Genomic DNA, 11,790 nt, shown 5'->3' on the forward strand with positions numbered 1-11,790 from the left:
TTCAGACTAAGCTCTGCATCTCCTTCCACAGCCACAAAGCAGCATTCAAGTTCCTGTGCAGCAGCAGGGACCCTCTCCTGCATCGTGGTCTACGCAGTCTCTGAGCCGCAGTAGAGGAGGAAGTTTGGCTGCCAAGCTTCCCCTGCGGGCTGTCAACGGCCGTATCTCAGAGCTTCTCCAAGGAAGTGGCGGTTCACGTTCCAGGAATCACGCCCAGGGAGGAGGTGCAGATCCAGCAGAGGAAAAAGTCACTGTAGGGGCAAGGTTGGCCAGTTTTAACCTATCAAAGATTTTCTCTTGAGTAGCAATAAAGAGATCTTCTGACAATGTTTTGTGACATGGCAGTGGTGGGGCACCGGTAGCAGGCGGTATTGCTGGAGGAGGCACAGTGGAGGAAAGAGCACCAGCAGTCCAAAGCCTTCCATCTCCCTACAGCAAGATCACTGCTCCGAGAAAACCGCATCGATGCAGCAGTGGCCATGCCAGCGACAACAGGTATCTGTGCAGTCATACTGAACTTCGTGTTAAAGAACTTTCACCTTGAATTCTGAGTGCATTGGTGGGGTCAACTTTTTCTTTTTATGTAAATTCTATTTTCTAAACACGGGTCTTATTTTGGCATCTAACAGCAGCGTACTGAGTGGCGAACTGCCCCCGGCCATGGGGAAGACGGCCTTGTTCTACCACAGCGGTGGCAGCAGCGGCTACGAGAGCATGCTAAGAGATAGCAGCGAGAACACAGGAAGTACTTCCTCGGCTCAAGACTCGCTCAGTGAGCACAGCTCAGCCACCACCTCCTCCAGACGCAGCTCCAAGAGCAACAAGAAAAGCAGGAGCAATACTGGATACTTAGGAGGTGAGGTCTTTGACTGCTTGTTAGCAGAATTGTGCAAAAAAAAAAAAAAAGAATATGAAATTTGGTAGTGTGCAAACATGCCCCCTTAGAGTTTAGTTTTTGTATCTACAAAAAGATTATTAGATTAGAAATTGGCCTTTTAAAGGTCTGTAATTTTTAAGCAAGCCTTCAATTACATGCCCTTATGATTTTTATTGACATTCATATTTTTACATTTGTCACTTGCTAAAGTACAACTATTTTCTATAATCAGTATTTTCTAACCTCTCAAATGTATCAGTCTTACTTTTTGCATCCTCTTAAGAGCAACGCTAACATGCTCACTCAGCAATTCCAACAGCACAAAAAATTGCACTTGCGACCAGTGCTTCAGACCATCGATTGAAAGCCGTAAAAGTCCAAAAAGTGACAAAGTGTAGTCTTAGGGGTGTCAAAAGCAGTGAAAGTAGAAATAAAATGTGTGTGTGTGTGTGTGTGTGTGTGTGTGAGTGTGTTCGGGAAATATGCTTGCACAAGGAGTCAGGTAGGAAAGGTGACCTGGACCAATCATGTGTGAAATGGTAGAGGGGAACTGCTGCTGCTGGCTATAATGAATCTACATTCACGAGCACATTACGCAGGAGCCTTTATTATGGCTGCCAAATCACAGGCCACTGCTTGAGCATGACAATGGATATGTGCGTCAAATCAGCTTTGACACAGGCAGCTCAGCAAAGTGCGCGTCTCATTATCGATATAAATTGGAATAACCTTTTTGTTGTGCTACCGGAGTGCAAAATCACCTCCTGGCAGGTGGATTTGTTGGCATTTTGGAAAGCTTGCTCACTGTCAAGAAAGTCTGCTCCAAGGTATCTTTGACATTTTTCTATGTATATTTAGGTCTCCAGCGTCGTCGTCTGATTCCGGCACTGACCTTGGACTCCTCCACGTCTCCTCACCGCTCGGCCAAACAGGCTGCCACGTCCTCTTCTTCCTCCTCCTCCAGCCCGGGGGCATGTTGGGTGGACGGACCACTGGGGCCGCCCGCCTCTGCAAACCTACGAGGTCCGGGAGCCGCCACAACGGAGGCCTTTGAGATCAAGGTGTACGAGATCGATGACGTCGAGCGCCTGCAGAGGAGGAAGGACAAGGTGGAGACCAAGGTGGGACGAAAAACGACATCAATTATATACAAACAATATTTGAACGTAATATAGGCTATTCGCTTTTTTAAGCAAATGCACCACACTGAATGCCAAATACAATTTATAGTTGAGGGTTTAGCTGCCACACATTAATCTGACATGAAATGATGGCAGTGTTTTACAGAAAGGAAAGCATGAAATTAGATTCCTCTGTCGGTTTCTTCTGAGAAGCACTTAAATTTCAGCTGTGCCTGTTAGGCTGCTCGGTGCCACCCAGTAGACAGCAGAGCTCTTGAGGGGTTTGTGAAAAAGTATGTGAGTACTTGAATAGATTGTGCACTCATTTTGTGGCTGTGTGTTTATCAGGTTTACGTCAGTGGCAAGCTTCGCCTGCTGGAGCACCGTCAGCAGCGCATCAGCGAGGTCCGAGCCAAATACCAATGCTTGAAGAAAGAGCTGGAACAAACCAAACAGCACCTGATGCTGGAGCCTCAAACATGGACCACCGAGTGTAAGTTTCTCACATGGTTTTAATGATGATGTCTGTCTATACTGTGTTGAATGGCATATTTCATGCATTTGAAATTTGTTTTCCCTTCTGCTGACTGATTCCTCTGAACAACAAGATCCCTCAGATGCTATGAAAGCTCTTTGACATGGCTCAATTAGTGAAGCCTAGCTTTCAAAGCAAACATGGTGATGTGGCATTTAGCTGCACTGCTGCATGCAAATGCAACATTTATCAACATATGCAAGTAAAGTGAAAAATTTGCTCTGACATCAGCTACATCGCCTTCATGTGCACATGAAGAACAGCAGTCCAGCGAGTCAGTGGTTCCAAGGAGATCATTTAAATTGTGATGATGAACTCACTCATCATTGTAAGCGATTAACAGCAACCACATAGCTAACATTATGGGTGACAACTCAATAGAGAATCTTAATTAGATACTTGGGCAGAGAAGTGTGATGAATGTGGCAGTATATGACTTTGCATGAGGGTTCAATGTGAGGGCAACAACGTCAGGGCTCACAAACTGGATGTGCTGCTTTTCCTTGGATGAATGAGGATGGCAATGTTAAGAACGTGACGGGACTCTGCCAGAAGCTTCTCAGTGCAATCACATAAAGAGGGACATTACAGCAGGGTTAAAGTGCATAAAAGCCTCATTACTAAGATGAAGTGGTGCAAAAATATATATATAAGCAGTGGCCTCCACTGATAAGAGCCATTGCAAATCAATACAAAGTAGCACTTAACGCGATGATGCAACACTCATTGAGGATCGCTGATTGGTTTGATGTGCATGAAAATGTTTGACGCTCATCGGATCTCAACATACTCACTGTTAAAGGAATTCGAGTCACTCACTTTGAACCTGAAGTTGTCTTCTTCTCCTCATACAGTCGAGCTGCAGCAGGTTTACGAGGTGGACTCACTGGAATATTTGGAAGCTCTGGAGACGGTGACGGACAAACTGGAGAATAGAGTGAACTTCTGCAAAGCTCACCTCATGATGATCACTTGCTTTGACGTGTCATCCAGACATCGGTAGATGCACGGCGAGGTGTCTGAACACCTTTTCTGTCAATGTAGAAACCGCTGCCAAATAAATACTTCTCGTCTGGGATAATTGAAAGAAGGGTTCTTGTGATGGACTGAGCCAATCTTCTATACTTCTTCTCCACGTGTAGGTAAGCGGGACAAGTGATGGATGAATCAATTGGAGATGTACAATAGGTAGATGGCCGTTGGGGAGAGCCTGTCTTCATCTGGAAGGACAAAACAGCTGAAGAAGCAGTTTACCAAGAAGCTTTCAAACAACCAACTGGTGGCAAATGACCCATATTGCCATCTTTTTTTTAAATACAGAGGTACAAAACAAGAAATTGGGGCCCACAGCATGCCCCTTTGTTCAATTGTTAAAAAAGACCAAGAAGTAGTCAGCAGTCAGAAGGATAAATAAACTCAATGAGAAAAAGTGCCTTGTTAACGCTTCAAGAATACCAAGACTCTCCTTGATTTTTTGTCTACATACAGTATGGTGCTAGCATAGGAAAATATACAAAGATGAGAATCTTTGATGGATTCATCGCCATCTGGAAATGCGATGTACTTCTTCGTGTGGGTTTAATTTATGTGGGAGCCAGGCCCCCGCCAAGTACACCTGAGCTGCCATAAAAAAGTGAATTCAGCCATATGTGGGGGTCTTTTATGATTTATCCATCTTTTGTCTATAGTGCTTGTCTTTGTTATAGTCGAAGGTGAGATAGAGCCTAATCCACCAGTCTCTAAACTCAAACAGTATTGCCTTGAGATTTTAATTTACTTCCTTCAAGACCACCTTAGCCACTCGAAAAAGGTTGTTAAATCATCTTTCCATATCGAAATGCCAAAAATCTTTCCAGCTTCCGTTTAATTTTTAAAATAGCACTCTATTTTCCTGCACTTTACAAGTACATATAGTAAAAACTATAAAATGCAATGTCATAATTCACATTGCGTCTCTTTCTTTGGACAAAGACATTATCTGCTGTGATATTCTGCTAGTTTTATATTTAGTTTGACATTAAAGCCCCTGGGAGTCATTAAAAAGTTAGAAACTTCTTTAATTTTATTTTCCCTCGTATCTCAAGGCAACACTGTACCGTGTGCAGAATATTAAAAACCGCAGGGCTCTACAAACCTGACAAAATGAAATTGTTTGTTTTGTGCCACCCCGTCAAGCTTCTAACTAACCCGAACACTTCTCATACAAGATGTTTTACATGTTGAGGACATTGGCCAAGAGACCTAAATTAAGTAACTTAAAAAGATACAAAAAGAACAAATGGAATCAGGTTATTTATAAAACTAAAAAATGACCAAATACATGGTGGCACTTCAGTGGAAATGCAAGTTATTATTTATTTTGGTGGCTTGTTGAGCTTGACTTTCTACTCTCAAAATCTCTGCGTTGCTCATGATGTGATGGCTTTTCCGTGTTCACGAAGCAGCCCAGGAATGTTTCATTCCCGTCGGCGCATCCATTGATTGACGCTTGTCTGTTATTTGTATCCGTGTCGTACGGCTCTATTTGTAAAGAAACTCAATGACTTGTCAGTGTGTGTGTTTTATACTAATGGAAGGCAATGGGACCATGTAGAGATGCTAACCGCATTCGGTTTTAATTTGGGGACATTATGCGTCTTGCGTCTGCGGTTCATTCGAGATGACAGTTTTCTTGACGCTATGTCACGGATCTGCAATGAATCAGCTAATGAAGCCTTCGCACCGACGTGAAAACCTCAGAGACACAACATTGGACTGAGAGCTATTGGCCATGGAAAATAGATCTTACATTTAATTGAACAATGCCTTTATTTAGATAAGTATTACAATATCACCGGGACAAAGTTGCAAGTTTTAGTCTAGAAATTAGAATAAGGAATTATGGCCTCCAAAAAGTAGCAGTAGTTATGGCTGTTTCTAAAAATGTATTCATATATAATCAACTTAAAGAGGACTTTAGTTAGGGATAAAAATTCAGAGGCGGTGATTTCTGCTGGGTTCCATGTCTTTTACATGATTTTATATTCTTCTCTATGGTGCTTGAGATGTTTATGCTCTAAATGTTTGTACAAATATAAATTTATGAAAGAGTGATTTGTGTCAGAAATAACCTTTAAAAAAAACAAAATCTTGAACATCACTACAGCAGCTTCGATGCTTCACTACCCCTCCTCCTTCTCCTGAGCAATTTGTTTCTCAGTGTTCAATGTATGCCAAATTGGAGGAGATAATGTAACAGAGTAGCAGGATATAAACTGTGTGAGGTTTTGGACCTTTTCATGGCTGGCTGACTTAAGTGAAAGTCATTTATCTCCACATGCAGAGGCAGACTGGAGGTAATCTCCTGGGAACAGCAAAAACGCTAATGTATGTTTGATAAACTGGCCTTTCGATGTGTTTATACAGAGTACAACATCAGAATGTTTCTTATTTTCTTTCTCATAGTGGATCAAAGTCTATTTATTTCAGCTATTGATGTGTATTTATTTAAGCCTTACGATGTTTAAAGGTTACTATGCATTTAGGATAAAAAAAAAAGATAACTGTATATATGTTGCCAAACACACAAAATATACTAAACATGTTGTTAATGTCCAAAATGATTCATTCACTGGCCATACTTACCATTAAAGTGGGTCTTTAAGCTAAAAAAATTATACAATGAAGTCAACTGATGGTAAAATGTAATTGAAATAATAATTGAAATTATATGCTAATCTCATTTTTTTTTTTTTTTTTATTCAGTTTGGAAAACATTCCATGTTCAAAATTAGTCCAATTTGGCTAGATGTTAAGATGATGCTTAGGGTAAAACAAATCGTTGAAAAAAAAAATCCCAATGGAAACGTACAATATGTTTAATGATGTTTAACGGTTATTTGCCATGTTCCCCTGTCATTTCCAGTCAAAACATGTCCAGGGTATAAATAATTTGAGGATCAACTGTATATATTGTGCACATATCACATTTATACTCACCTATTATTCCTTTTGGCCATGGTTGAAGACTAAACTGAAAATAGTTAAATAAATCTTAGTGTATGTAACATTATTTACACGAACCAGCCCAGTGTGATAAATGGCAATGTTATGGAAATCCCCTTCTCGAGGTGGATAAATGGCCAAAAAAATGTGTCTTATGTTTGTGGATGTGAGAGTTATCATATCGTTACATGTCAAAAAACAAGACAACTTATTTGTTTCAAGTCTGTTTTTTTTTCAGTTTTTTTTTTCAGTCATAAGTGCCAATCTGCAGAACAGATGCGCTAACAATGTCATAAAAAAATGGAGATCAGTGTGAAAATTCAGAAGTGCATCAAGTGTGATATTCTCTGTGCATGATTCAAGGCTGGAACTGTCTTTTGACACAGCGGACAAAAAAGATGGCCGAATGTAAATAAAGGAATGTATTCAAAAATTTAACGTGTGTTTGCTTTCTTGGAAAAGTTCAACTATGCAATACAATCTATCAGTGTTGCGCAAAAGCAGAGCAAAAAAAAAAAATAAAAAAGTTTCAAAGTGGTGTGCTGGCTCTCTCTAATAGCACGCAAAGAATCACTTCATTAAAGTGTTTTTGTGTTGCATGCTGCAGAATTTTAATGTTGGAGCAACAGTTAGACAAAGAGAGGTTATGAATATAATTTGAAGTGTTGGGCGAATGAGAGAGGGAAAAGTGACAGGCTGTGAGAGTGACGACAGTAAATCTGGTTTAATGGCCTGTGCCGGTTGATGGCAGAAAGAGGAAACAACAACCACTAAAAAGAGACATGGAGGGAGATGTAGTGTGACATTTCTATTGTTGGGCTGTCTTTAGGGTCAGAATTTTGTATTTTATAAAGTCTACCTCAAGCATTATTACTATTAAATTATTTTATTGAATAAATTTGAAAAGGCAATCGTCCAACAATTCTTAATACAATCTCAAGGGCTGTATTTTTGAAAATTACAGTTAATCCTTCAAGCAGCTGTTATATTTCCGGAATAGGATAAACCAAATATTAACATATAGAACTGGAAACTGCAACCTAATGAAATACTGTAATCCTTTTTATTAAATGCTTATTCGTAACTGATGAGGGTAATTGGACTGATATAGCTCTTGCTTCATATACTATTGGAAAATAATAATCTGAACAACTATGGTAAAGTGCCAGTTATTCACAGCTGACTAATCGACGAGTCTTTTCTATGTAGATAGCGAAAAGTGTCAGAAATGCAAAACCTTTTATTTGTGAAAGCAGACAATGTCACAGTAATCCTCCCATAACCCATAAACACACACTTTACGCTCCCAGAGGAAATGTTGTCATCCTTTTAACAAAGAGGCAACCTTGTGTGTGTGTGTGTGCATGCGTGCGTGCGTGTGTGTGCGTGTGAAGCATGACCACATTGCCACATTCCATCACAGACACTCTTCAGCCTTAACGCACACTGACAGAATAACCCACACAATAACAGGGATTATCATGGGAAGTGTGTGATGGATATGTGGTGAGGGGAGGATGGATGTTTTGAGAAGCTGCCTTTGCTATAAACACACATACACACGCCAAACAAACTCACCGCAATGGAATCTAGAGATTAGACACAAGAGACAAGAATCTCATACAAACGGACTTGAACTATATTTGTTGTCAGGTTTTGCAAACAAACTTGGAGCCCTCATGACATCAAGCTGTTCAAAGAAAGAGAAACTTTTTACAGCTTGCCTTGAATTACATCATCAAGTTGATTTATCGATTCATCTCTAAGCGACATTCTTCCATCTTGACCAACAAATCAGCCACAAAGTGGTGATCAATTCCATGGGTGATCTTGAGGATTTCAAAGGCCTGGTGGACAGATAAGAAAACACTTTCAGTTAGTCATTTTCAAAACAAACTCAAGGTCAGGGCGATTTGACTTTTGGGTGAAATGTCAGGATGAACTAAAAACTTACTATAAACCTTTACGGGGGATTGTTCGGAATCTACAGTTGTCGTACAAACCTGTTTGAAAGTGTCCAGTGCATCTTGAATGCGCTCCAAATAATGCTGCAGCTTTGCAACTCTCATTAGCTGGACTCCGTGGACGGGATGGGGATCAGGGTAGTAAAGTCTTCAAGACAAGAAGAGCGAATTGGATTAAAACAAATATGACCTTGAGAAGCTGCAACAAGAAATTATAGTCTACAATTGTTAATTCTTTTAACCATATAGTTTACAGTTTTTGCATCTCTCACGGATTTATTTCTGAACAGCTGCAACAGAAGAATTTGCATACTGTTAGCATTCATTTAGAACACGTGAAAGATGGCAAGCATGCACCATGCAAGATTTTGCTTGTTTACCTGGGAATTAATTTGAATTTGTTTAATGGTGTCAAACACAGCCCCGATCCGTTTGTTCACACCAACACACGTACAGTACAACTGTGCATAAATAAATGAATCATGATATATAAAGGGAAATTGTGGTTTCATAATTTATACACACCAGCCTTAATGCAGGAACATTTTTTGAGTATTTGTCCTCTATTTTTTTCTCAACCATCATGCTCCCTGCTCGCCTCCTTTTCATTTAAATTCGTGCAGCTAGTTGCAGGGATTAAAGTGGGTGACACTCTGCCTTCTCCCCTCTCCTGCAGTCTTCCCTCATAAGCCTTCCCTTCCATTTCCTCCTCTGTCCCCCGACCAGGCACTGTCTTGATTATCCATGCCAAATGATTCGATGTAACCTCGCTAAAGCCGCAAGAAAATGCTCCAGATGAAGTCGAGTGAGACTAAAAACCCTCTCTAGGGTCGGCTCAATCTCCGCTATAGCTGCGAGTGTGAATTCAGTGCAGCAGCTTGAATGGGACTTATTTGATTCTAAAGAATATGAGGCTGAACAACAACACTGCACACACAAGCAAACTGGATATTGGCAGAATTCTTTTATAGGTCAAGTGAAGCCCTTTGACAATATTGTGTCAGGTCATGGGCACCTTACAGGAGCTTGGTGACACTGTTAAGAGTCGACATTGCGGGCAACTTTCATCTGAATCCTTTGCTTGTGAAATAAAGCCAAACCCACCAGTGACGTGTTTTTATGTTGTAATTAATAATATTTAAATAACATCAGAGTAAATGCTCTATAATTGAATACTGCAACACAGTTTTATATTAATTTCACAAACAAGCCAAATGTTTTTCCCCTTCAAAGATAACTAGCTGATAATCGCAGAGCCAAGCAATTAACAAATTCCTCCCTGTCCCTGTTAGGAACGCCATCATTAAACGGGAAGTTCAAAGACTAAATCGGTCTTACTGCTGAATGAATAATAACAAGTTACAATATTGATTTAATTAGCAAGACGGCGAGTCAAGCGGCCACGTCGAGCAAATAAACACAAATGCAGAAGCAACTCCAATTATGTTTCATCTTTGTATGCACACACTGGCAGTGATTACAATTATTTCATTAGGGTTCCCCCCCTTTATTTTCCTCCCCGGGGAGTAAATAGGTTTATGTGGAAGGCAGCTCGTTAGAAGGCCACAGCCCTGGGCTATGAGAATGAGAAGAGGGCACCGAGGAGATGTTGACACTTGTGGAAGGAGGCACGCATGCATTTCCAGGGAAATCCAGTGGAAAATAGAATTCTCGAGATGTTTGTGAGAGGAAAGCAAGGATTATCTTTGTGAATGCAAATGCGGAGGAGAGATTAGTTATAGTCTGCCTAATTGTGTTTTGTATTCTGGCCAAAGCTATAATGAATGCAGCTTTAATTTAAATGAGCAATGCCGTACATTCATTCTTGCAAAAGACCAAATGGAATACATTTGCATGATATTCGCTCTGTTGCTACATTGTTTGCGCAATATTGTCTTCCAAGTATAAAACAAAATAGAAAACATGGTATCATGTGAAATATGGACACAAGGCTCCCTGTTTAAAGCGAGAAAATATTTGTACTGAGGAGATATCCTGTAGCAGAGCAATGCCTCTATATTCTAAAGTGAAAATGGTGGAAAAAGTCAAAATGGAAGAAAGGAATACAGAATGTGGGAAGGATGGAAGATGGAGAGAGACGTTAAGTTACTGCAGTAACTGGAGCAGAATAGATAAAAAGTCAAGTTTAAAGAAGAACACACACTTTCCAACTCGTTTTCTTTCTAGCTCCTATTTTAAGATCTTTCTCACTTGGGACGTTGAGATTTTCTTTTTCTTTGGCTTTTGTGTTTTTTTGGTCACTCTACCACAACAATGTACCAGTGATACAAAGAAGAGAAAATATGTGATGATAACCACAGATAAGAAATTGAATTATTTGCTTGACTTCAATGCATCATGATCAACCACAACCAAGTATTTCTCTCTCCAACGCAAGATCTCCAGGACATAAAACAAAAATATTTTTTTAGGTGAACATTTTTGTTGTTTGGCACTGCTGTGGCAAAACAAAAAATCTCATAACATATATAAACACTGCGCTTCTTCTCACCTGTAAACTGGAAGTGTCCTCTCCCCGTGTTTTGTGGCTTCTTCCCATTGAGCGAGGTGAACTGCACAATCCAGAGCCATATCGGTCAATCGGAGCTTGTAGAGGTTTTCATCAGGCACGTCAGCTCCCTCGGTTGATAAAAGACGTGTACAACTCTCTCGAAGGCTTTGCCAAGCTGAAGAATTATTTGAGAAAGAAACTATTGCTACTGGATTGGAATGCTTGGATTTAAGAGGAGCCGAATTTAACCGAAAGGAACTGTTAATCAATTAACATCATCGTGCTAAAAGATACCTGAGGCTGCCTTCATTTCTTCTAATTTGGGTAAAGCCTCCTTCAACTTTAGCCATGTTGTCTGTTCACCAGACTGCATGAGTCTGTCCTGGAAAAGAGAGGAAACAAAAATCTTGCAGGATGACTTTTTATAAAGCATTAAGTGGCTCAAACATTGTGAAATATGTAAGCCAAGAGATCCAAGTAATTGTGAGCAATCTAGTCATGCAAAAGGCAAGCTTTTTTGTCAAAATAATATGTAATTTAGGACAAACTAGCCAACAAGCCATTAACAGGCAAAATATGACAAATATCTGTTAGCAACTGCCAAGACTAACCCAATTTTTCTTTTTCAACACAATCAGTGGCACGTTGATGGAGACGCAAGGACGTCAAAGGTTGCTTTCACTCGTCTGAAACCTTGAAAGCTTGCACCAATATCATAAAACTGCAAAAAGCTATTTTACAAGCACTGTGGGTTACAGTATTTTATGTGTGCACACAAAAGCACCTTGAGCATATAC

The 11,790-nt window shown here is 40.2% G+C and overlaps 2 protein-coding genes across 7 annotated transcripts in view; one reads left to right on the top strand and one right to left on the bottom strand.

Moving 5' to 3' along the window:
* kif26ba (kinesin family member 26Ba) overlaps positions 1-6,949 on the top strand; it is a 50,119-nt gene extending 43,170 nt beyond the window's left edge. For 4 of the 5 annotated variants that reach the window (XM_088372204.1, XM_088372205.1, XM_088372206.1 and 1 more), the window contains 6 exons: positions 32-264; positions 346-495; positions 630-856; positions 1,736-1,998; positions 2,347-2,491; positions 3,388-6,949. In XM_088372204.1, coding sequence (XP_088228330.1) covers positions 32-264; positions 346-495; positions 630-856; positions 1,736-1,998; positions 2,347-2,491; positions 3,388-3,536 — 1,167 coding nt within the window. In that variant the 3' untranslated portion in view covers positions 3,537-6,949. The remainder of the gene's footprint in view (positions 1-31; positions 265-345; positions 496-629; positions 857-1,735; positions 1,999-2,346; positions 2,492-3,387) is intronic. The other variant, XM_088372203.1, reaches the window with a different exon arrangement.
* A 1,184-nt stretch (positions 6,950-8,133) lies between these two features.
* The window catches only part of smyd3 (SET and MYND domain containing 3), a 31,436-nt gene continuing 27,779 nt past the window's right edge, over positions 8,134-11,790 (bottom strand). For both annotated transcript variants that reach the window (XM_088372212.1, XM_088372213.1), the window contains 4 exons: positions 11,288-11,375; positions 10,994-11,168; positions 8,521-8,629; positions 8,134-8,364 (listed from right to left, as the gene is read on the bottom strand). In XM_088372212.1, coding sequence (XP_088228338.1) covers positions 8,266-8,364; positions 8,521-8,629; positions 10,994-11,168; positions 11,288-11,375 — 471 coding nt within the window. In that variant the 3' untranslated portion in view covers positions 8,134-8,265. The remainder of the gene's footprint in view (positions 8,365-8,520; positions 8,630-10,993; positions 11,169-11,287; positions 11,376-11,790) is intronic.

This window comes from Syngnathus floridae, chromosome 3 (assembly GCF_059516105.1).
Source record: "Syngnathus floridae isolate MCC-2025c chromosome 3, RoL_Sflo_1.0, whole genome shotgun sequence".
In the NCBI taxonomy this organism is placed as follows: domain Eukaryota; kingdom Metazoa; phylum Chordata; class Actinopteri; order Syngnathiformes; family Syngnathidae; genus Syngnathus; species Syngnathus floridae.